At 40.6% G+C, this 26232-nt stretch overlaps 1 protein-coding gene and 1 long non-coding RNA gene across 3 annotated transcripts in view; one reads left to right on the forward strand and one right to left on the reverse strand.

Annotated features, from left to right (window-relative positions):
• Nucleotides 1-14840, forward strand: part of LOC119789455 (filamin-C-like) — a 37871-nt gene extending 23031 nt beyond the window's left edge. The window contains exons 25-46 of one of the 2 annotated variants that reach the window (XM_038294332.1): nt 1594-1717; nt 1892-2048; nt 2131-2320; nt 2406-2429; nt 2526-2767; nt 4051-4150; nt 4234-4374; nt 4480-4608; nt 4696-4869; nt 4960-5124; nt 5619-5822; nt 5899-6051; nt 6427-6549; nt 6645-6893; nt 6970-7242; nt 8442-8579; nt 8726-8841; nt 11576-11708; nt 11794-11970; nt 12061-12279; nt 12695-12916; nt 14191-14840. In XM_038294332.1, the coding sequence (XP_038150260.1) occupies nt 1594-1717; nt 1892-2048; nt 2131-2320; nt 2406-2429; nt 2526-2767; nt 4051-4150; nt 4234-4374; nt 4480-4608; nt 4696-4869; nt 4960-5124; nt 5619-5822; nt 5899-6051; nt 6427-6549; nt 6645-6893; nt 6970-7242; nt 8442-8579; nt 8726-8841; nt 11576-11708; nt 11794-11970; nt 12061-12279; nt 12695-12916; nt 14191-14378 (3641 nt within the window). In that variant the 3' untranslated portion in view covers nt 14379-14840. The remainder of the gene's footprint in view (nt 1-1593; nt 1718-1891; nt 2049-2130; nt 2321-2405; nt 2430-2525; nt 2768-4050; nt 4151-4233; nt 4375-4479; nt 4609-4695; nt 4870-4959; nt 5125-5618; nt 5823-5898; nt 6052-6426; nt 6550-6644; nt 6894-6969; nt 7243-8441; nt 8580-8725; nt 8842-11575; nt 11709-11793; nt 11971-12060; nt 12280-12694; nt 12917-14190) is intronic. The other variant, XM_038294333.1, reaches the window with a different exon arrangement.
• Nucleotides 14841-17023: 2183 nt separating this feature from the next.
• LOC119789445 lies at nt 17024-25367 on the reverse strand. Its single transcript, XR_005281589.1, has 3 exons — nt 25286-25367; nt 25110-25179; nt 17024-17565 (listed from the first exon to the last, which is right to left on the reverse strand). It is a non-coding gene; the product is annotated as an uncharacterized LOC119789445 (long non-coding RNA).
• Nucleotides 25368-26232: the final 865 nt, after the last annotated feature.

Genomic DNA, 26232 nt, shown 5'->3' on the forward strand with positions numbered 1-26232 from the left:
AGCATAAAAACGGGCATGCATATTGCAGCACCAATGACACCAGACCAATAGTGTCCCTACCAAAGTTCAAATCAAACCTACGCCCTTGGTCCTAATTAACCTTTTGTCAAGTTGAACTTTGCAGGTTCTGTATAGAAACGAGCAACCTTTTATTTATTTTTACAAAATGGCTTGATCAACTTGATATTATAGTATTTATACAGATTGTGGTGATATCCAGCCCCTTTTACTCTGACACCCCTAAATCATAGGTCTTAGACTCCTGTCTTCTAGAGCCACGTTTTGATTTTTTTTTTTCTTGACCACACCTAAATTAAATGACTTCTTAGCTTGTCTTTAAGTTATTCAGAGGCTGACAGAAGCAATAAGAAATTCATTTGAGTCAGGTGCGTCAGAACAAAGATGTAACTAGAGGTTGCAGTTGGAGACCCGTGCCCTAAAATAAATCCCATGCCCTTAACTGCGTTCAGAAATAACCGTATCAGTAGAAGTGCTTTCATCTCTCAGGAAATACAACTGTTTTTATGTATAACACTTTTGTGGTTATAACGGAATTTTTTAACACCTTAAATTTCCTACGTAACCCTTTTGTCATGTTGAAAATAGCAGGTTCTATATAGAATTTAGGAACATTTTTTTAACACAGAAAGAAAAGACAGTAAAATGCAGTGCATCACCAATGATCTTCCCTTTTAACACCAATAATCAAGCATATCAGCTTTTTCTAGCCAGAATAACTGCATAATGGCAAAGTGAGGCATTATCAAATAACATTCACTCGAAAATTTTATATCTCTGCCTTTGTTTTACAAGTTTATTATAAGTGTTTAGCAACAACTCGGCCTAGAAGCACTTTATATATGCTGTTCTCAGATGGTGTTTCACAGGGAAGGATAACTGGTGATGCATATCGTCTTAACTTAATTTCCAATGTGATGAATCAGTCAGGATTTGTTAGCTGAGCACTTTTTCCTACAGACCAATAGATACAAATGCTACTATAAAGAAAATGTTGAAAGAAACAAGGATACAAACAACAAACACACCAAAATATGTTAGACTGAGTTTATAACAAGAAATATTAGAGAAATAGTGTTCAATAAAAAAAAAAAATTATAAAAACAATTTAATTCTGTCAGCTAAGATACAAAATAATGCACCTCAATCAAAAAAATTGTTTAGATTAGTCAAAAACTACATTGAAGATAAGTATAAACCGATTTCCAATTAAATTCATTTAATTGGAAATTAAATAAATATTTCCCTTTATAATGTATCACTATAAATTAAAGAAGAACACAATAAAAAGCAGTAGAAACAATCAAATTTATTGAATTATTTTGATTGTCAAATGAAATGTAAATGTTGAACGCCGCTTTAGTCTTAGTCCATCTCAGATTAGCCGTTAGCTTCAGCTTCTGGAAATAGCTGATCTCGATTCATGCTAAACAAAAAAAGCTACTGCAGGTAAGATACCAGCTGTTCATGTTCTTTCCATAACACCGTACTGTAAATGTTCTGATTTATTCCTTTAACCTTTTAGTCACTACAGAAAAGGGATTAAAAAATGCAACGTTTCTCATGTGTTTGCAGGCAGTGTGGAGCCTGTAGGTGTGAAGAATAACGGTGACGGCACCCACACAGTGCACTACACCCCAGCGCAGGACGGCCCCTACACTGTAGCTGTTAAATATGCAGATCAGGAAGTCCCACACAGGTTCAGTATAAGATAAATGAGTTTATAAAAAATAAAATAAAACACCCTGTCAGACTCTAAGTGTAGATATGTCTTAATTAAAGCTCTGTCTGCCTGGAAAAGAACGTGTGCTTCAGCAGGTCTTCTGTCCTTATTTCCCTTTATCCTTTACTCTCTCCTCCACCCCTTTAACAGCCCTTTCAAGGTAATGTCTCAGCCTGGGCACGATGCCAGCAAGGTCCGCGCCAGTGGGCCTGGTCTAGACACCAAAGGAGTGCCTGCCAGCCTGCCTGTTGAGTTCACGATTGATGCTCGGGATGCTGGAGAAGGATTGCTCACTGTGCAGATTCTGGTGAGCGCAGCTGCGAGGTGCGGTAATAATCTGAGCCATAAGCTTCTGTGTCTAACAAACTTCATTTGCATATAATTTACAGGACCCAGAGGGAAAGCCGAAGAACGCAACCATCCAAGACAACAGGGATGGAACCTACACTGTTTCCTATGTGCCTGATTCTACTGGCCCTTACACAATCACCATCAAATACGGAGGAGATGAAATTCCCTATTCTCCGTATCGAATCCAGTCGCTTCCCACAGGGGACGCCAGCAAGTGTCGTCTTACAGGTAAGAAAGTCCTGTTGCTTCTATAATAGTTCTTTAAATGGAAACAATCATTTAGCTTATAAATATTTTCTCCTTTATCCTGCAGTTTCAATAGGAGGACATGGAGTTTGTAAGTTAAAAAAATAAATATAAACTATATTTAAGTTCAGATAGATTAATTTCCAAAGTTTACCTTCTGTTCCTCTTCCATCTCTGCCTCTAACAGCGAGTCTCCAGAAGCTGCAGACCTCTGAGGATACAGTCATCACAGTGGATGCCAAGGCAGCCGGAAAGGGCAAGGTGACCTGTAAGGTGCTAACGCCACAGGGGATGGAGTTGGACATGGATGTGGTGGAGAATCACGACGGTACCTTTGACATTTACTACACGGCCCCCGAGCCTGGGAAGTATGTCATTACCATCCGCTTCGGCGGGGAGAACATCCCAAAGAGTCCCTTCCATGTGGTGGTGAGTACACGATGAACAGATAGAGGTTACAGATGCATGCTCTACAGAGGTAGAAAAAGTACTAAAATATCATACTCAAGTAAAAGTACCAATACTTGGATGAAATATTACTCAAGTACAAGTAATAAGTAGCTAATTTAAAATGTATTTTAAGTAAAAGTTACTTAGTTACATAAAAAAAAAAAAAAAAAAAAACAGTTGCCAACCTCGCCAAGATAGTGCTGCGGGAAACACTGACTTAAATGAAATACTTAGTTTTTTTTTTAGCAATTTATTTTCCCAAGCGACTTCATAAGGATGAAAGAGCCGCATGCGTGCTAGACAAAATTAGCAATGCCACGAAACAAGTTGTTTTGCTAATTGGCTATTAGTCATGAAAACTTTGTTTGAAGTACCAATGCACTAAATATTTACCAAAACATGCTTCCGCAGATTAGATGTGGAGTTATTGAATGCTGCCACACTGGAAAAACATCTAGAAATAAGTTAAAATTTCCTAAATTAAGTGTATTTACCCTAAATTTGAGTAGGTAAATGAGGTAGTTTGCCAATGGAATGAGTGTTTTTACTCTTAGTATAAGATAATTAGATAAAATGCACCTAAAATAAGACAATGCAATTGTGTTTTCTTATTTTAAATGTAAATTATCTTCTTCCACTGGCAAAATGTCTCTTTTACCTCCTCAATCCAAGAACAAATGCACTTATTTTAAGAAAAAATGACTTATCTAGATTTCCTCAGTCACCTTTGGCAGACACATCTGGCATTGCATGATGATACTGTTGGCCCTCTTGAATTTAAATGAAAAGCAGTCTTTCAAATGTGGCCAAGGTTTTTCGTCGTTTTGGGCAGCAGAATTCGATGTTTCAGCTAGCATTTCTATGAAACGTTCTCTGAACCGTCGTAGCTGTCCTGAACCACCTCCATCTCGTTCCCAATCTCCTACAGAAAGACTTGGCGCCTGGTAGCCTAGATCTACATGCTGATCACGTCACTCACTGTAGTGCTTCCGGGCCCGATTTTTTGTCTTCCTTTCGGTTTTCCAAAGTTTTTTTTTACCCAGTAACGGATGAGATTTGTAATGTAACGAAATAGAATACTTCACTCAAAACGTAATCAAGTAAAATTTAAATTACCGATTTTAAAAACTACTTGAAAAATACAAAATACAGAAAAAACCTACTCAATACAGTAACTTGAGTAAATGTATTTCTTTACTTTCCACCTCTGATGCTCCACCACCTCCAGCTTTAGAGCAATTTATTCCACTCTGTGTTGCCAGGCGTCCAATGAACCAGTGGTCCCTCGCGACCCTGTGGATCCCCTCTTTCGTCCGGTTAACTTCCTGGTGCCGTTCATGCCACAGCAAGGAGAGATCACAGGTGAGACTCACACATTTAAAACCCTGCAAAAATACCTTTTTTTTCATTCAGATAAATGATATTTAAACACTATATGACTTCAGGTGAGGTGCGGATGCCCTCTGGGAAGACCGCCCGCCCACACATTACTGACAACAAGGATGGCACCATCACGATCAAGTACCAGCCCACAGAGAGGGGCCTGCATGAGATGGATATCAAATATGAAGGAAATCATATTCCAGGTCAGCTTTTTATGGACATTTTGCTCTGAATTTATATTTCAGATCCAATAAATGGCTCCACTGTCTGATCCAACGTATTTTTTCCTCACCCCCTCTACTCTACAGGAAGCCCCCTGCAGTTCTATGTGGATGCTGTGAACAGCGGAGTGGTGACTGCTTATGGTCCAGGTCTGAGCTATGGAATGGTCAACAGAGCTGCTACCTTCACTGTGGTCACGAAGAATGCAGGAGAAGGTGACATTATGCATTTTCAATTTTTTTTAAAGTTACAAACATGAGAGCTATCAATAAGAAATATAACTTGTTCTTTCTTTCAAACAGGTGGTCTCTCACTTGCAGTTGAGGGTCCCTCCAAAGCCGAGATCACGTGTAAGGACAACAAAGATGGCACCTGCACCGTGTCCTACCTTCCCACTGCTCCAGGAGACTACAACATCATCGTGAAGTTTGACAATAAGCACATTCCTGGCAGCCCCTTTACTGCTAAGATCACAGGTGAGGAAACACATTTCTGGCACTAAAAGTAAACTGCTAGATTTATGGAAGGAAAAACATTCGATATGTCTTTTTTTTTTTGAATGTCAGGGGATGACAGCATAACCAGAACTTCCCAGCTTAACGTCGGGACTTCAGCCGACGTGTCGCTGAAGATTGCAGAGACTGATCTGAGCTCTCTGGCTGCCAGCATCAGAGCTCCATCTGGAAACGAGGAACCCTGCCTGCTCAAAAGACTGCCCAACAGACACCTTGGTGAGATGATGGCAGTCAACTTAAAATACAATATAAAGGAGCAGAACTTTATAAATCATTCAGTTATTATGGATTTATTCTTTGGATTTGGACGCTATAAACGACTTGAGACTGCAGGGGACGTTCAGCTTCAAGCAGAATGAAATACAGAGAGAGCTATGATTAGATTGTTTGGATCAATAAATGTGTTAGAATAGCTCAAACTCTAGAAACTGATCGGAAATCCGAAGTATTCAAATCTGCTTTTTACTGATTTTCTTTATTGAACCTGAATTATTCCGCAAGGCAGAATAACTCAGGGGGCCTGGTTTTTAGATTTTTATTTTGAAAGAAAATCAAGCATAATTTATTTTCTTTCTACCTCACTATAATACACAGTGAAAAAATTCAAACAAACAGAACTTATTGAAGTTTGTAGTTGTTTACAAAGGAATGCAGCTTTTTTCTTTTTTTCCATCCTGATTTGAATTTTTTTCCCTCTTATTTACCAACAGGCATATCTTTCACCCCGAAGGAGGTTGGCGAACATGAAGTGAGCGTGAGGAAGAATGGGCTGCATGTGGCGAACAGCCCTTTCAAAATAATGGTCGGCCAGTCAGAGATCGGTGAAGCCAGCAGAGTGAAGGCCTTCGGGAAAGGACTGGTCGAGGCGCACACTTTCGAAATGGCTGAATTCTTTGTGGACACCAGGAACGCTGGTACGTTTTTTTTTGTTATTTCTCCTATTCGGCCAATCTAATACAAATCTAATCCTCCCTTCTGCTTGTGCACAAGGTTACGGCGGTCTGGCGTTGTCAATTGAGGGTCCAAGCAAAGTGGATATAAACTGTGAAGATGTAGAGGACGGGACGTGCAGAGTGACCTACTGCCCAACGGAACCCGGAAGCTACATCGTTAACATCAAGTTTGCTGAAAAACACATCCCTGGTCAGTTAAAATGCTTTTTTATTATCGTTATTTAGTTATTTTTCTGTTAATTGTGAACAGAAGCAAAATAATAAACAAAAAATTTAATCTAAGCATGCAGATAAATTAAATAGAGCGTGTTTGGATGCATTTATGAATGAAAAGTCCAAATATGATCAGTTTAGCTTTAAAACCATTCCATTGCTCTTCTTTTTTTCCATTTATTGATTTAAACAGGTTCAGTGTATAATATAGATTGATCTAAGAGAGACAGATCTATCCTAATCAAGCAAAGAAACAAAATAGTATAATGTTTTTTACCTAAAAAAGTTAAATATGTGTTAAACAGATCCTTTAAATTTGAAAGAAAAACAATTTTTATCTGTTTTTTTGTAGGAAGTCCTTTCTCTGTGAAGGTGACTGGAGAGGGAAGGATTAAGGAGAGTATTACCAGGAAGAGACAGGCTTCATCTATTGCCTCTGTGGGCAGCACTTGCGGCCTTAACCTCAAGATCCCAGGTGAGTAAATCAGGCGGTCAGACATGGTTGGACAGCAGCGGTCGACCTCTTTGAAATAAAAGAATTCAACACGGCATCCACTTCCATTTCTGCAGGAAACTGGTTCCAGATGGTTTCCGCTCAGGAAAGGCTAACACGGACATTCACCCGTAGCAGCCACACGTACACTCGCACTGAGCGCACAGAGATCAGTAAGACCCGCGCAGGGGAGACTAAGAGGGAAGTGCGGGTGGAGGAGAGCACCCAGGTGGGAGGAGGAGGAAGCCCCTTCAGGGATGTGTTTGGAGACTTTCTGGGCAGAGAGAGCCTCAGCAGCTTTGCTGGCATCACTGGGAGACCTGAGCGTGAGTCAGATTTCATTTAAGCTGGACTTTCTTTTATGAAAACCTTAATAACATCTAAACGGTTGATTTCACATAGCAGCTGAGAGCGGATCTCAGGCCATGACAGCTCAGGTGACGAGCCCCAGTGGGAAAACGGTGGACGCAGACATCGTGGACGGAGGAAGCAGCACATACAGTGTCCGCTTCATACCCCAGGAGATCGGACCTCACACGGTGAACGTTAAGTACAGGGGCCAGCATGTTCCCGGCAGCCCTTTCCAGTTCACTGTAGGGCCCATGGGGGAAGGCGGAGCCCACAAGGTCCGTGCAGGAGGTCCAGGTCTTGAAAGAGGCGTGGCTGGAGCACCATGTAAGCAAAATTGTTATTTTTTTCTTTACACAAGTGCATCTCGGTAAATTATAGTACCACTATTTATTATAGGATGATGATTTTGGCCGATATCCGATATGCCGATATTTTAAAACTCATGTAGCCGATAACCGATATCGATACCGATGTTAAAGCTGGACAAAAATAAGTAGTCACTGAAAATAGCAGTTTTGTTATCCATTTCTGACACTTTGAAAAATAATATACTCAAATATATTTTCATATGCGGATATTAAATTGATTTTTAAAAACGCGGTATCGATCTATTTTACTTTCAAAATCTTGTGAAATTTCATCGTTCTGTTACAAACTCTCGCAATATTTTGCAAATTCTTGTGAGATTTTGTTAGTAAAATAGATCGATAGCGCGTCAATGTATCAACATATGAAAATATGGCAAAATTTTGTGAATTTTCGGTGGATTTCGTAGCATAACGATGACATATAGCAATATTTCATTAGTAAAAGAGATTGATATGGTGTTTTTAAATGGCAATATATCAGCATATGAAGATATTGTGATATTTTAATGTATCAATATTTTTCCCTCGTCTTTAGAAGTTTTTAAGTCTGTAAAAAAGAAGTTTTTGAGGAAGAAGAAGTAGTATTTTTTTTTTTTTTTAGACTTTAGAAGCTGATCAAATATCAGGTTAAATATCGGTGGGGTGACCGATGTCCGATATTCAGGTTTAAGGCCGATACAGGCCGATACAGATAGGGGGCCGATTATATCGTGCATCCCTAATAGAAACCACTATAGCAAGGAAATAAAACATGCATTTGCAAGTTTCCATTGTGGAATATTCTAATTTTCTCTAACGCACTTCTTCCTTCCACTTAACTTTTTATAAATCTGCTTTGTTACATCAGTCTGTAATCAGTCCATAGCAGTAATCTACTGTTGCTTATTGGCCTTGTGGTTAAAAAACTGTTTTTGATGTAATATTAACATTTTGGTTAAAGAAAACAATTAGCTGTACACCATATTTATCAAATTTAATGGAATTAAATGCTGAGAAAATACAATATGTTGTGTTATGAATCTATATGAGTCTCTCTTTTAGGATTATATTATGGAAATACATTTATATTCCACTCATATTGTGATATGTTGAGAATCAGAGGTGTTATTAAAGATGGATTAATTTAGGCTTTACTTTTTTTTTAACCGTTATTAGCTGAATTCAGTATCTGGACCCGAGAGGCAGGAGCCGGTGGCCTGTCCATCGCCGTCGAAGGCCCAAGCAAGGCTGAAATCTCCTTTGAAGATAGGAAAGACGGCTCCTGCGGCGTTTCATACATAGTGAAGGAGCCGGGTAAGAACTGCTGTAGAAGGCTTCTCTTTTGGATGCTCCTCCTGTTTATTTTCCGTCTCTTTACCAGTCGGCTCTCCAGCTGTTTTCCCTCCGCTTCCCTGCGGTTCACTTGATTGTGAAAGTAAATAACATGCCTGCTTCCCCAGGTGACTATGAGGTGTCAATCAAATTCAACAACGAGCACATCCCTGACAGCCCGTTCATCGTTCCAATCGCTACGCTGTCAGATGAGGCCCGCAGGCTCACTGTGACAAGCCTGCAGGTGGGTACACACACACATGCACACACACTGCTGATAGCAATCAAATTAATTCTGTGCAGATAAAATATACACATATACAAAATATAAGGGCTGAACAGCAGATGGTAAAAATGATTTGCGGTGGATATTTCTGTCTGGTAGTACTTTGTCCTTGAAGTGTAATTGAATGCCAGTGTTGGAGCAGTATGCATGACTGTAATACTGCGATGCTGGCTGACGATGAAGGACTGGATTAACTGTCCCTTGCTAATGTGAGACATCACAAGCTGTGCTATGTGAGCTCTCAGTTAGTTTATGTGCGTTTCTCTTGGAGATGCAGCAAAACAAGGAGCGTTAGATAAAGATACCCGCTGCAGGTTACGAGTTCACTGACGTCACTGGGAGGCGTTTATTTTATACGCAAAGATAGAGCTCAAAGCATGCGTTTTTAGTTTACTCAATGACACTCTGGAGCTCCGCTGAAGGGTCTCTTAAGTGTTATATAATATCACATTATCTGTGTCTGATCAGGGCTGTTGTCTGCTGTAGGGGGCAAAGCCTCGATGTAAACTCTACCTTTGTTTGCCTCTTATACCTGATAACTCAGTCTGAGCTATATTAGAGCTGATGAGTCATGCAGGTTGTGTCTCCTGGTGAAGAAGCATTCAGTCTTTCTGAGATGTTTAGGATCTGATATGGACATTAACGGCATAGGACTAATGGCTGTTCTCTTCCTTCTTGGATATTTAAACACTCATCTAATCAGAAGTGGTAGAGTTTCCTTATATTGGTTGGTTTATTGGCATTAGGTTATATTTTCAGGTTCAGTCCCTGAAAAATGTTTTTAACTCATAACTCTTTCAGAAACCAGGTTTCCCGGCTGTTCAGTTTGAGCAAATGAAGCTGTGGAAGCTTTGAGGCGGTTCTCTATCTTTTTTTTTTCTTCCTCAGAATATTTTTTATTGAATTTTCATTTTAACACACAACATTGCACACTGTGATGTTTACATCTAGGTCTAGAGTGTACAGGAAAAAAAAAAGTCAGAATGGGAAAGCAACACCACCAAAACAAAACCCCTAACCCATACCAGCAGTAATAGTTATAGTACAGTCGGTCCCTGTTCCTGGATAACACCAAAGACTTAAAACCTAACTGGAACTCAAGTTCAACATAGGTAGGAAGGTCGACAGGGAAATATCTTCATCTCAATTTATAGTGATGGAAGTACTTCAAAAAGGGTCCCCACACAGTAAAAAAGTTTTCTTCTGAGTTAGTTATTGAGTAACGCATTTTCTCAAGAGTAAGGCATGACATAACATCTTTGAGCCACTGAGTATGGGTGGGCGGGGCAGCATCCTTCCATCTCATCAGAACAGCTCGTCGAGCCAGCAGGGAGGCTAAAGACACAACACGACATTAGGTTGGTGAGAGGCGGGTGCTACCCTCGCCAGTGGTGCCAAAAATAGCAACCAAAGGGTTGGGCTTTAAATCGATCTCAAGAATTATGGACAAAGTCCGGAAGACCTCTTTCCAAAAATCCTCCAGGCTTGGGCATGTCCAAAACATGTGAATGAGGGGGGCTTCACTGATCAAGTATTTATCACAGTGAGGGTCCACATTCAGGTAGATACTTGAAAGTCTAACTTTTGACCAGTGGGCTCTGTGTACGACAAGTTCTCTATCTTTAAAACACTTTCCACACTTTACAATGCAATAGCATCCCTGAAAGCTAAGCAGACCTGGAGCCTAATTCCAGAGTTGTTGTTTTTTCAGCTTTACATTGTCATTACACTGTCAGGGCAAAGAAATGAACTCTCTGCATTTAACCCATCCCCTTGGGGAGCAGTGGGCTGCTATTGTGCAGCACCTGGGAAGCAGTGTGGAGGTTAAAGGTCTTGTTCAGGGAGCCAGCGTGTGGTTCGTGGGGCTTAAATTCAGAACCTCAGGATTCCAAGGGCAATGCCCTAACCACTAGCAGGACGCCACTCACCAAAGCAGGCATTAGCGTGAATGGTCCCATAGTGGCAGCTCATTCCCCCCAGCTGGGATACAAACCCAGGCTTCCTGTTTGCAGGATGTGTGACCTACCACTTTAGCTAGCCCTGATGCTGCCATAGCTCCAGGTTTCAGACATTCATTTTGAGGCCGAGGCTTCTATCTTGCACACCGTCCTTTTAGTCCGTGATGACCTTAAAACGGCTAGACTGTGGACATTGACGCTGCCCAATTGAACCGCGTTACGATGGTCCCTGGGTGGTTTCTGAATGTTATGACCAATTTTCTTTGAGCTGGGAATAATTTTGGTCAGATGGATAAAATGCAGTTTGGTCTTTCAACAGGACTATGATCATCAGCACATATCAGAAATAGCCCTGGAGAGCTTACATTAAGCTTCTCAAATTGCCTTCCAAAAGCTCTGACCTCAATCCCATAGAAAATTAATGGACTATGATTAAAAGTGGGCTCCGTATCAGGAAATCAAGCAATTTGAAAAAGCTCTGATGAGAAAAGTTGGCAAATTTTCTGCCAGAATAAATCCAGAATGTATTTGATGCCTACATAAGGCCTGCTGTTTCTCCACAGTGAGCAAATGGACATTTATTCAAATATTGATGGGAGTCTCTATTGTTATGTGGACATTAAATCTGCAGTTATGAGAAAAAACTAAATTAATTCAAATGTCTCTTTCCAAGCTAAAAAAATTTATTAAATTAATGACTATAGTTTGGGTGTAATCCTCTCTTTTTCCTGTAGGAGAAAGACTTAAAGGTAAATCAGGAGGCTTCCTTCATGGTGCAGCGTAATGGTGCCCGAGGCGCAGTCGACGCCAAAGTTCACACGCCTTCCGGATCATCTGAGGAGTGCTACGTCACTGATCTCGATGGCGGTATGTGAAAAAAAGAGGAAGCAATCTAATTTTGTTCTAACTTCAAAGGAGCAACAGTTCAAATGATTTCAAAATGTTCCTTCAGACAAGAGCTCGATCCGCTTCATTCCACGCGAGAACGGCGTCCACTCCATAGATGTCAAGTTCAATGGCTGCCATATTCCTGGAAGCCCCTTTAACGTTCGAGTGGGAGATCCAGGTCTGATTGCTGATCCTGGGATGGTCACTGCGCACGGCGCCGGCCTGCTGGGGGGAACCACAGGTAGATATCACATGTACCTCTTACACTATTAAGGTGTGACATTCAGCAAACAAAAAGAGTTCTGATAAAATCTGCACCTCGTTCCACCAGGGGTGCCCTCTGAGTTCGTGGTCAACACCTGTAATGCCGGCTCAGGCGCTCTGTCCGTCAACATCGACGGGCCTTCCAAGGTGAAGATGGACTGTCGGGAGTGTCCAGAAGGCTACAGGATCACATACACGCCCATGGCGCCCGGCAACTATCTGATCACCATCAAATACGGCGGGCCTCAGCACATAGTGGGCAGCCCCTTCAAAGCCAAAATCACAGGTCTGCTCGATAGTCATTCCTCCATCTGATCTGTGGGTGACAAATGTCACAATAATGAGACAAATGTTCTGCTATAAAGAAAGAAATTGTGGCAGTTTTGGAAAAAAAAAGGTTATGTCATACGCATTTGTGAGTCTTGTTTACTACAGCCATCCAGTATTTTCACTTTCACTGGTTATTTTTAATGTGATACCTTCAAGATTTAAAGAATCCCCGAGAAGTTATGAGAGTTTACCTTATCCCCGAGTGGTGTTAGATAATTCTGTATTGGAGCCACTTTCTCTTTTTTGTCTGAATTTGAACTAATCAACAGCTTCTGTGCTTTCCTCATTCCTCTGTTGATACTCAGTGAGTTATGTAACATCGAAGGCACGACATTTTCCGATAAGTTTTCTGTTACTCTCCTCCTCTGCAGGAGCACGGCTGTCAGGGGGACACAGCCTCCACGAGACCTCCTCCGTTTTGGTGGAAACTGTCACAAAGACCGCCAAAGTCGGCGCCGCCTACAGCTCGATGTCCTCCGCCACTTCAGCAGCACTGAAATGTGACGCCAGCAAGGTTGTTTGTCGTGGAGCGGGACTGTCTAAAGCTTTAGTCGGGCAGAAAAACAACTTCACTGTTGACTGCAGCAAAGCAGGTGGGAAGATACATTTAGGATATATCTCTGGGAATTGTACACACATACCAAACAGAGGGATTATTTTCTATTTGCATGGATGCTTTTGCACCTAATGGTCATTAAAGATGCTAATCCTAACAGTAAAAACACATTCAAATAAAGTCAATATATTCAGTGTGGGATCTCACAAAATATTTTCTTCTTAAAGGCACATGGAAGAGAAAAAAATGGATAATCCTGCTTTGAATGTATTCAGTTTGACTTAACTAGAAAATAAAGCTAAACCGACAAGAAAAAAAAAATTCAAAATCGATCGTTAAGGATTCTGGAGCGTTTTAATTGCATACAGTGCACCCTTATAAGAAACTGATTCGTTGCAAATGTTACCAGACTCCTAGCCTCGTGAGACCATCTTAATCTCGCGGGCTTTCAAGGTTTCCCTCGCTAATCAGTCTGGAGACTCTCCGTTAAAGAAAATTTGGAGCCGTTCACCAAACGAACGTCCAATCAGCGTTGGCTTTGAGGCGGGTTGAGGTGTGACGCAACGAGAAACGCGACAGTTCAGTCTAAAGAACATGGCGGCTTCAGCCGATAAAACTAGCGTTAGCGTGGCTATCGAGCAAGTTTTATGGGAATTACAGAGTATTTCTTCACTGAAAGAAGAGCAAAACACTGCTCTGGAGGCTTTTCTCAGAGGAAAAGATGTTTTTGCTCTTCTCCCGACTGGTTTCGGCAAGAGTAGCCTGGCTGTTAGTACGTCATATGCTTCGTTGATCTGATTGGTTTATTTGGCCCGTCTATCACCAACATAGGCCAATCAGCTAACCAGTATTTTCGCTCCTTCCCAAAATTACTTCAAACGAAGGTTTCCAGATGGATATGCGGAGCAAATCCATCTGGTGGAGTCAGGTTACCAGACTCCTGGTACTGTAGCACTTTCACATAAGGCTGTAGTGTTTTTTTGTATTCATAAATATCACAAATAGATAACCTTTTAAGAAGAAAACATGATTAACAACCTGCAGAAAGGAGGAAACATTGAACAAGAAAATTACAGCGTACCATTTGATAAGCCTCCATATGCCTCATGTGATAAAATCAGATCAAGCTCATATTAGTTTTCGGGAGTGTAGATTACGTACTGATTAGATAATGATTTAAAAGAAATTAGCAAAAAACAACATGAAGGTTACCAAGACTCCTTTTTTTAAAAGTGAAAATGAGTTGGGCTGTTTAGGAAAGGAAAGTCATGTTTGGTTTCTATAAAATCTCTTTTTTATCTTTCTGTCCAGGTACCAACATGCTGATGGTGGGCGTGCATGGACCCCAAGCTCCATGTGAGGAGGTTTATGTCAAACACATGGGAAACAAGATGTACAACGTCACCTATACAGTCAAGGATAAAGGCAGTTATACCGTCATTGTCAAATGGGGAGACGACAATGTCCCAGGGAGCCCCTACAAAGTGACGGCACCTTAAAAAAACTGCAATACGCGACAATTTCTAGACCTGTACTCCTTTCTGATCATCTGCAAACAAACTTCTTTAGTTGAGGTTTTCTGACGCAGCACACTTTTCAAAGTGCTCTCCAAAAATGAAACAACTTTGCTTGCAGCTGTACTGATTGTTGAAAATCAGTTGTGCCAATGTTTTCTTTTTTATTGACTTCTGAAATGAGTGATACACCCAGACGTAGATTAGCAGGAATGGAGCAGTAGAGGGTTTGTGTGAAGCTTGTTGATTAAAATCTGCTCCGTCTTTACTGTATTGATGTAAACAGGTGACACACTTCAATAGTTAAGAGATGCTGAACTTATTGATGGTGTTAAAGTTTGTTTTTCTGTGGTTTTGTATGGTTTAAGAATGAAAGATTACATTTTTTGTTATTAACCTTTTTGGTAAGTCTTTGAAGACCTAATAAAGATTTATTTACTAACTTTCCTGACAAAAATGATTGGAGTTATTTGATTAAACTCAGGCACTCATAAGGTGGTTTATTGGTTTAATTAGAAATTCTGATAAACAAAACAAAAAAAATAACTTTTACAAACAGTGACAAATGGAAGCCTTTTTTAAAAGTTAATATTGCAGAGTGTCATTAGACATCAGCAGGACACTGGAAACAACACAAAAATTTAACTTTTTGTCCACATGGCAGCATCATGCTTTGGGGAAGCTACTCTTCAGCAGAGACAGTTTAAGTTCGTCAGACTTGAAGCCAAAATGGATGTCGCTTCATTTAGGCCAATCTTGAGAGAAAACCTTTTAGAGTTAAGAAGGAATGGCTCTAAGGTTCACCTTTTTCTCCCGTCCGGGAGATAAAATAAAGGACAAAACATTTATTAGACATTGCTGAACTGATACTTTTTCTCCTTATTTACAACATGATTTAGATTAAACACAGAGATGGGAAGTAACGAAGTACAAATACTTCGTTACTGTACTCAAGTAGATTTTTCTGATATTTTTACTTTACTACTTATTTTTATGGCGACTTTTTACTTCTACTCCTTACATTTTTACACAAATATCTGTACTTTCTACTCCTTACATTTAAAAAAATTGGCTCGTTACTTTAGTTTTGAATAATTTCAATGGAGTTACCGTTATTATTTTTCACGTCATCAATACCAAATTCAATCTAATTGGATGGGAATCTACGTTGCATTTGACGCACCACTACAAGATGAATTGACAGATTCGGTGGTATTCATTCGCGGCAAATCATTGCAGCTTGGTGGCGGTGGCGTTAGCATAGTAGTATGGACGACGAGATGACTGAAAATGAACACAACAGAGATCTAGTCCTATTGGCAGACATGCATTTAAAATGTAGGCAACGGCATGAAAAAAGTGGTTTCTACTTTTACTTTTATACTTTAAGTAAATTTACAAGCCTGTACTTTGTTACTTTTACTTGAGTAAAGAAGTTTAATCAGTACTTCCACTTTTACCAGAGTATTTTTTAACACAAGTATCTGTACTTTTACTCAAGTACGGAAAGTGAGTACTTTTGCCATCTCCGGTTAAACATGACGGCAGCGTCATCAGGTTGGGACGTTTACCTTCATAAGAAACATACATTAAAAATCAGGAGAAACCCTCCCAGACATAACAAACTAAAGTCTTAATGTACCTTCCAACAGGAGAACAATGAAAAGCATCCAAGCAGTGCAACTTTAGAAACTGTGTTTCTGTGTGAAAACAGACTAGTCAAAGTTCAGTGTAAGACTTGATATCTCTACCTCTGGTCAGACTGAGCTTGCACTATTTTGCTTGGAGCAACTGTCAAAATGTCAGTCTTTAGATGTGAAAAGCTTTGTACCACCAATACTTTGGATCTTTACACTAAACTGAATCCATATGCACTCTGTACTTAAAGTTTACATGTAAAGAATTAGAAAACTGTGCACCATTTTCTTTACCCCTTAATAGGGACTGAATTCTACTCTGTGGCCATCAAAAAAGGTCTATTCACTTTCAGATTAAATTCAACAAGAACTTTCTTTTTGCCAGTTGGGCAACTACTGTAGCCACTTCTAATTTGCCTTATTTATTGTTTCATAGTAAAGGCGACTAAAATAAAAATAAAAACAGGATCTAGGTTTTCTTTTTCCATATAACATTTATCTGCTACTTTATGTTTGCCTATAACCTAAAACTCCATCAACGGAAATGTAAAGTGTGTATGAGGCATTGTATGTAGCTACTGTACTTTCTGCAGGTTTAACTCTGTAGCACGAACTATTTCTCCCGAAGCCCTTCATTAATCTTTAATCTGCCTCTACTACTAGATATTGCATTATGAAAAAGAACTCACCAGGATGCTCTCCTGGCCCTCTGATTTATATTCTGCACATGTCCAGATGCAATCACAAGATGGCAGCATAGCATAGTCAAGCTCACATCTGTATATACGCCTAAACAATAATCCCCTTTGTTCCTGGTGAAGATTAACTACACCATCGTCACCACAAGGGAGCCCGGGGAGAGCAGAAACCAGAGGCATCAGCTTCTATTGTGTGTGTAATTAATCCTGTTGGATCACGCATGGAACACAAGTGGATTCTGTTGCGTCTCCCTTCACCAGGGGGGGGGGGGGGGGGGGGAATGGACCCTGCTGAGGCACAAACCAACCAAGAAGGCGAGGAAGGCAGGCGGATCAGTTCCATGGATCTGCCTGTATGTGGATTCACTCTATGACCTGTGTGCCTGTGTGTTCCTCTTGTGTCCTCTGCCTTGTTTTCAGACCTGAGTCCCACTGTGAGTCAACCATGCAGCCCCCGCATGGTGACACACTCCATGGGCACCAGCACCATTCTTCACAGAGTGGAGCCTATAATTAGGTGTTAATTTTCACTGGTTCCTCTCTGACATAATGCTGGGGGCCATGCTGAGGCAGAGACAGAGAAAGCTTGCCGGGTTCATCTGACGAACCGAGACGAGGGCTACAACTCCAGCAGGACCAAGTGACCAAGGGGCTGGAGCTGCCTGATGCTTCATGTTCTGATGATGGGAACCTGGCCAAGGTCAGGGCCCACCCACGTCAGGCTGTCCTTCCCCATTCGTACTGGGACACAGGCGTCTGTCCTCCACAACATGTTTATTTCAAGCTGCTGCCAGTTGAATCCATGATGATCCAGCTCCTCCCATTGCAGGCAGCAGCCTTCAAGCAGGCAGGATAGAGAAGGGGGGGAGTGAGAAAGATAGATTACAAGGATTTAAAGAATCCAGATGGAAAATATAGGATGCACATGTACACTCATCATATGAAAAAAGGAAATCAATCAGTCATTGCCCCAAAGACAATTAGAAACAAAAATGCAGGAGAAATCTTAACCGATTAGCCAGACTTCTCTGAAAAATGAGCTGAACTTATTTGAGGTACAAACAACATATCATAGTGATTTATTTGTTTTGCTTTATATTTAAATAAAAAATGTCCTTACATGCCTGATTACTGTGAAATAAGGCCTGTAAAATTTAAATTAATAGATTTGTTTTTGAAGGTGAATTACGTATGACGGCAGCAAATTCTTTAAGATGTAATAAAGAAATCTACATGGATGTAAAAAAAAACATTTGGCACATGACAGACATTTGCAAAGAGAACCAAGGTCCAAAGGAAATTAGCTAATTTCCTAATCAAATAATCATTAATCAAGCCTCTTAAGTAAAGTTGTTATAAAAATAGCTGAATGCCACAAAGACCTAGTGCTTGATTTCTCCCCAGGATAGTCTGGGACTGGAGAGTGGCTTCAATTGGTTAGTAGAATGGTTCCCAAAGTAGGGGGGCACACCCCTGTGGTGGTGCTGCGTAATTCCAGTAGGGGTGAGGTAAAAACTAAATAACCAATTTTGAGAGGTATAAAAAAAAAAGTTCAGTTCTGTTAAGCAGTAACAGTTCAGGGGATATTGGGGGATGGGTGTGGAAAATTCTATTTTGAATGAACTTGAGGCAGGATGAGGAAAAGAGACTTATAAGTGACACGACTGGTGCTGTGAATAACTGCAGGCTCCAGCCAAGCCGGCACTGAAGCATGCAGAAATGCTTCATGGACAGGTCGTATTCACTGATTTGCACTGCGTTGGTGATGCTGTAACACTGTTTACTACATGATGGTTTACTACAAGACCTCCACGTCTATTTTATGACAACAACAAGCACCATGTCAAGCGACAAAGTAAGAGTTTGAAACAACCGCCTCTTATGTTTATGCATTTAGCAGACGCTGTTATCCAATGCGACTTACAAAGTAGACCCAATTGCTTCTTCTTCTTTTACTACCACTACTGCTGAAGCAATCTGCGACTCCCAGTATTAAAACTGTTGGGGGAACTCAAGCAGCATCAATTAATGTCACATCCGTAGGACTGCACAGGAAATTTGGTCCCCAAGTTCCAATGTATTATCCAGTACCCAGCCTATTTAAAGTGATGAGATATGTGGGTTCACACTTCATCCCCTATTAGCATAAAAAAAAAATTGGAAATGCATGTCCTGGACATGTGATCCTGTGTTCCTTATTTTTTTCCCCCTTTGGTTCTATATAAAATACAATAACATTACCAGTATTCTAGTGATAAAGCAAGAAGCCAGAAAGAGAAAAGTATAAGTTCAGACCAACTGTAGTGTAATGATATAACAATAGTCTCTCACTGAACTTGTCAAATATTGACCTTTGGTCATGTTCCTTGCAACAGTTACTAACGGGATGGGGTACCCTGTCATTTATCTCGCGTAGAGTGCATGACAGGTTGTGGCAGCAACATAGGACAATTTTCTATGAACTGTAAAGCAAAAGACTACCAATAACCCATCACTCATTCATGATAGAAAGGGGAACTAAGGTCCAGATCAGTGTTGGGCCTCTGAGACTTAAAATCTGTAAAAGTTTCTGATCTATCATTGGGTCTTACAGTGTCAGCCTATTTGCAAACAAGGAGGGTGAGGTTGCTTGAGGACCCAAAAGCAGAGAGGAGTTCTTGTAGATTTAAAAATGAATGAAAAACAAACAAACAAACATCCAAAACACAAAAAATACTGAGAACCAAGAAACACAGAAAACATCAGAGAAAACTCACAGGGAGAGCCAGAGACAAGGAAACAACTAACAACAAAAAGGAACCAGAAAACAGTGACTGAACATGAGGTGTATAAATAGGAGACTGAACAAAGACCAGGCTAATTAGCAGATATGAAGCAGGTGTGGTTGGAAGTGACTAGAAGGGAGCTAGGGGAATGAAGACAGGCACAAGGGTGCAAGAGAGAGTAACTTAAGACTGGCTTAAACACAATATAAAATGGAAAACAAACAAGAAACCAACAACAAAGAAACATTTAGATAATGAAAACTGAAAACCAAAAACTCAAAGTCTCAAAAGGGGAGAACCATAACACATATCATTAACCTAAACACACATAGAGCCGAGTAAGAAATCCTTTACTTTTAGTACTTATTTTAAAAGTTTTGAGCTGTACTTGTTTACTCATGTGTTTTTTGTTTTGTTTTATTTATCACAGTATATCTCTTAATTAAATATATACAGTACTGTTACTGAAAATCATGTTTATGCTTCAATATTTCTTCATGCACCATTTTTTTTTTTTTTTTTACATAAGGCCATTGATTTTACGTTATCACGTCATGATCTACTCACCCATATGAGTTTTGTGTCATTTGGAGCCGTTCTGAAGATATTCCGTTAGGTTATATCCAAGTAACGTCTTCCTATGGGAAACGAGTTGAAGGCACAAACTAAACTGTTCATAATTTATCATTTATGGTACGCCAGCATTCATAACATGTAGGCGAATCACTGTCCCCCGGACATCTGCGGTTATATTTTATATATTTATATCTTTTAAAAACAAAGCGGCGCGTGCATGACATCATCCGCGCGCCGGACTGGAGTTGTGACAGGCAGCCCGGGCAACAGGTGGCTACGCTCTACCCCTTCTATTCATTCGGCTAGCTAATCTGAATCGTTTAATTCCATTTGGAGAGCGAGATCCTTTGTGGTAATAGCACTAGACATCTTCCAGGCATGTGAGTAAAACTAGCTGCAGTTCAGTGGACAGGAAGAATGAACGGTAGCCGGCGTGCACGGATGATGTCATACACACTCTGCTTTGTTTTTAAAAAACATGAATATTAAAAATATAACCGCAGATGTCTGGGGGACAGTGATTCCCCAAATGACAGCTTCAAATGACACATAACTCTTATGGGTGAGTAGAACATGATGTAATAATGTAAAATCAAGGGCCCAATGTAAAAAGAAAAACGGTGTTCCCCTTTAAGGTTAGGGTGACCAGATGTCCTCTTTCAAAATCATCCTGGATTTTGTTCGACTAGATCGAGCAGGGCACTGCCGGGCAGGCGGGGAGAAGCACGGTAAGGCAGGCGGGGGAAAGCATACCATCTACGGGTCGGGTTCGGTCGCTCCGTCCCCAGCTGGCTCCCTGCCCCCGTCCGCCGGGGTTCCTGGACCAGCCCTGGAGCTGACGGCTTGGTTCGAATGCTTGGTCCGGTTCCTTTTCAGAAATCCAAATCTGGTCACCCTAATTAAAGGGGAAATGTATGAAGCGGCTTTTCTTTCTTACTATTCTTGAACCCCAATCCTTTACCCAAACACACTACCGCACACACTCACAAATTGGGATTATATTAGAGTAACATTGTGTTAAGGCATGCGTCTTTAAGCTTTTGAAGGTTGTGCTCTCAGGGCAAATATCTCATTTTGTCGCTTGCGTCTATCATGCTGACTCCTGCTCTCCATCCGCTCTGCTCCAGCCTTCATCCCGCCCTCTCTTCCCACAAATTCAATTTTTCCCTCCCAATCCTCAAATTCCAATCAATCTAAGCTTCTACATATGCTGTGCTCTGTTCCCCATCTCAACATTGTCTGTCACCTCAAGCTCTGTCCTGGGGCCTCCTTCTCCATTTTCCCTCTGACCTTTTATCTGTCAGTGCGGCTTCGATCTTCAGACTCGATCCCTACAGACTTTGTCACAAGATGCTGACATGTCATAAAGAGGATAAAAAAAAAGAACACTTCCATAGCTGAGGAAACTGGCAAACACCCAGACTAAATGAATGTTTGCACAAACAAATGGCTGCCCAGCAGGTTAATGAATGGACGTGCAGAAAGGGAAGGAGAAAAGATTGCTGCAATAGAAACTCATTTGTTTAATTTCAAGCCCAAAGGCAGGGGGGACATAATTGCTTCATGCATAGTTGATACACTGAATAATCAAACAAATACATTTGATCCTTTATGTTGAAACACAATCCTTGAATGCCCGAGGTGGAGCTGATTTCACAGAGCCTCATAGAAGTGTTCAAAATTTTTCACGTTGTCATTTTAAAACCACAAACATTTGTCAGAATTTTATGAGTCATTGCTTTTAATTCCTTTTGAACTTTCTGTTGTGATATTATTTTATAGTGTCATGATGTGATTTAAAGGTCTGAACCAAAGATGCAGAAAACCACTCAGAGAGCAAGACAAAAGGTTAAACAGGTTTATTAAGGTTAGGGTAAAAGGGGTTGAATTTGGAACTCAGTGTACTCATAGCATCCAGTCTGTGTGGGTTGATCAGAGAAGGGGGTACATGTTGAAGAGTGGACAGTGTAGACATACTTTGGACCCGAAGGAGAACTGGAGCGTACTGTCACTTGGATTTCTGTGAAGGACTTGAACGGCACATGTGGAGGTTTCTCCCCTGCTCAGTGTGAACTCGGTAAACAATCCTTCCAGGGGAAGAAGGCCAAACATCCAGTATGGAGGAGGACTTCCTGCCAAAGGCAAAGACAAAAAACAAGGTTAGACTCAGAGAGACAAAGACTCAGTTTGACTCAGTGAAACAAAAACTGGCAAACACTCTGGCATCGAGGTAGTGACAGTCCACCGCTTAAGTACTCCTCCAGATAATGATCCAAAGAGCCGCAGGTGTGCAGGGAGGACCAACAATGACAGGGCGCCATCTGGTGGTGGAGGGAGAGACAGACACAAAACAGACCACACAAACTGTCTTCCTGACATATAGCCACCCCATTAATCCAAAACCACTAAATACAATCAATTTCAAACTATTTGCTTAGAGAATAACCAAAGTGTAAAATAAAAAGGCTCAGTAAGTGAGTTAATATTAACATAAATTCAGCTGTCCTGTGAAGCCGCTTGTTGGAGAACATTAATGAACCAATGAGATTATAAAGACCAGGGGTCACAGCACACAGGTATGGGAAAAAGTTTCGAAAAAATTATAGGTGAGTTATTTAAAAAAAAAGTATTAACCCACTGACTGACATTACCATAACGCAGTCTGCATGGTTCTGGTCATTTTTAAATACAACTAATCATATGGATCCATTTAATGGGCTTTTACTAGCCTTATCTACTTACCAAATAGCTAGTAACTTTTTTCACCAATCAAACAAAAAATATGTATTCATCCAACTATTGATTATTACCCTCACCAAGGAGGTTATTATTTTAGGAGGGTTTGTTTATCTGTCTGTGTACAGGATCGCTTCATAAGTTATGAAAGGATTTTTAATTCTTACCAAAGGTGAAACGTCAGTCCAAGGTAAAATCCATTAAATTTTGGTGATAATCCACAACATAATCAGGATGCAGGAATTTTTTTTAAAGGATTCTTTAAAGGAAAAGTCCCGTCAGTAAGGAATAATCAATGGATCATTATCTATACCTAAGACTAATACATTCGCGGTGATTTAATGAATTTAGCGTTAATCTGTAAAAAAATTAAAATAACTATTTCGCTGTGGTCACTGAGTCTGGGAGTGGCCATTTTTGCACAAATATAGTACCACCTCAATCCTGACATATTCTGACAATTACATCATGTTGCGATAAGCCTAGCTAAATCAATCAATGGGAACTACTAGACACATCTGCAATCAACAACAATTATTGAAGATTTCCAGAGGACTTCACCATTGAAATTCACCAGAGCTATAGTCAAACTGACAATGCCCACGTGCATGGCAGCTGGATGTTGGAATATATCAGGTAAAAGTGAAAATTTTTTTTGTTATTTCCCCTTTCCAATTCCTAATCCTCCATGGACGAGTTTGTCGTTGGATCGCCAACTTCAAGAGGGAGGATTTGCCATCGAACTTCTGACCAGAGAAAAAACCCATAATATGTAGCCAACATTTGGAAGAAGAATGTTTTCAAGATGACTTGGATAATAATGCGTTGTGACAAACACCAGATACAGCACTGGGACTTGATCAACAGCCGATACCGCACCGTGACGTCACAAACCAGTAGGTGGCAGTAGTGTTCTTTGACAAACATGGATTCCTCCAGTAAAGCACATTCAAATGAAAATTACTCTTAATTAAAATCACTTATCATTTATTGAAGTGTTTGTAATAATTTCATATTTAAAGTATTTTCAGAAGTTTGACTTCTGAATAAGACAAGATTTTTAACATTATGTGGTGGAAAAAGCATTTCCCCTCTCAACCAGAGGGTGGCAGCAGTGACTATTGACAGTTTCAGCATGGGACTAAAAAAATTCAAGAAGTGTTATACTGAAGACCACAACATGGGAAAGGTGAGTTATGCCTCGCATGAAGTCTGGATCTGCTGATCAAACAAGAAAGCACAAACAAGAGAACAGAGCAAACACCAGAGGCTGCAGCCACAACTTATGTCTTATTCATAAATGTGTGAAATTTAAAGAAAATATTTACCAAAGGTGCACCTCATGCCAAGGAACTATTAATTTAAAATAGGTAATGATCCAGATCTTGTGCGAGTTTTAGCTATAGGTGTAAATCACAGTTTGCGGCAAAATTTGCTGCTTGGTGGAGGTCTGCGTTTTTCAAGTGCTTTTCTAGTACATTTTTGCAGATGTTGAGATGTGCAAAAAATTGGAGCAAAAAGTGAAGATAACTACATTTTGTATCAAGATACATTTATGTTTGGGTTAAAGTTATGGACCAGTGCGTATTTCTGAACCCAGGTATGGTAACATCTCACCGTTTAAGTTTATTATCCAAAAATGAAAACAAGTACGAAAAAATAACCCTACCATATATGGATATTTGCCATTAGAATGAAAATAGCACAGCAATGATATGATAACAGCTATGGTCAGATAAGAATAAAACAAATAATTTTCCCAACAAAAAAACGCTGTATGTTGAAAAAAAGTAAAACTTTTACATCAAACTGAAAGTGCCACCGCCACGGGAGAATTTAAACATGACTGAATAATGCTTTGTGGTTTCTTTTCTTCAGCAGAGACAAACTGTGCTTTTCAAAGTAGAGTAGAGATGGCGATAGATAAAGAGGACTTGATAGAGGCTGCTAAAGACTTAGACCTGGGGTGAAGTTCACCTTCCAGCAGGAGATTTACACATAAATTCCCATCAACAGTAGAAGGATTTAATCAAGCATTGACTCAGGAAGGGAACTTGTAAAAAGCATGCACACTTTTCCTTCCACCTCACAATAATGTTCTACATAAGGCCATTTTATGAAAGAGGAACGCTTGGGGTTTAAACAAGGAAAACACAAAGAAGGGGTATAGTCTTTGCAAGGCACTGTTAGTGTCCCAATAGGGATATGCGTTTTACGTCTGATTGTTGTGTTTTATTCATACAGAACAAAGATGAAAAATTCATTACTGCTTTATTGCATTATGCTTTCTTCTGTGTCGCTTACCTCTCTTGAACACAATCTTGATTAAAAATCGGATGGACTGTTGCTGAAAATTGGCTCCCCTCTTGTGGACCTGCAAAAACAATGCAAACGGATGAAAAGGGGACTCCCATCAGGCTCTGGAAGATTGTGTTCATGCAGCATGCAGATGCACTAGGCGTGAAGCCGATCCAGCACACCTCAGACCCCTTTTGCTCAATATGCTGCACTATAGAGAGGGACGGATTTCAGTTGATGGAAGACTCAGACGAGAGATGCATGCCAAAGACCCTCATGCCTCCCCCTGCAAAGCATTTTTTTACACAAGCAGCAATAATCGTGCACGCAAACACTAGATTAGGTACTTTTCTCCCTCCACAGACACAAAGCTCCCACATACAATCTTGACCCAGGCATAAGCATGAAAAGTAACAGCATGATGTTAAATGCTTTGCCTTCATGAGGTCTGAAACTAGCAACAGCCTGCGGCAAGAGAAGAGAAAGCTGTCGCTATGTACTGGAGAAGGTGTACTTTCGCTTCTTTTATGGAGCAGCAGGACATGTCAGGGGCAAATTCCCCACATCTCTGTCTCTAATTGGGGCGTGTCCCTTTGCCCTGTCCCTATCAGCACGGTGGAGGCAGGATGCTGCGCTAATGTATGGCCCCCCCGGTGGAATGTTTCTCCTAGATGTGCTAGGCTGACGGCAGCCCGCTGAGGTCCAGACTACAGATTAGAAGCAAATCAGTAGATTTGTTTGTCCTCTCCAAGCAGGGCAGGGCATTCAAGGAGAGAGAGAGAGAAATAGGGGCCATATTTTGTGATGGTGGGCGACAGATGGGTGTTAGTGTGACTGATGTGTTCTGGGTGAGCGGGTACTGCTGGGTCACAGACACCTGGAAACAGGAACATTAGGCTATTCAAGCGATGCCCGGGCATACTGATGCTGTGTTTGTTTTGATCAATGATCGAATGGCAAATAGCAGAGCCAAAGGCAGCTACTTTGCAGTAACACCTTTGGAGAAGATTTAGGGGGAGATAACGACGTTGTAATTACCAGCGCTAAATCGGAACTGTAGGTACTCAATGAGCTATAAACAAGGTTGCTTCTGCAGCCTTTGGGGTAATTGTTTCAGGAGCCCGCAACA

This window comes from Cyprinodon tularosa, unplaced genomic scaffold, assembly GCF_016077235.1.
Source record: "Cyprinodon tularosa strain WSP-4 unplaced genomic scaffold, ASM1607723v1 ctg339, whole genome shotgun sequence".
NCBI classification, from domain to species: domain Eukaryota; kingdom Metazoa; phylum Chordata; class Actinopteri; order Cyprinodontiformes; family Cyprinodontidae; genus Cyprinodon; species Cyprinodon tularosa.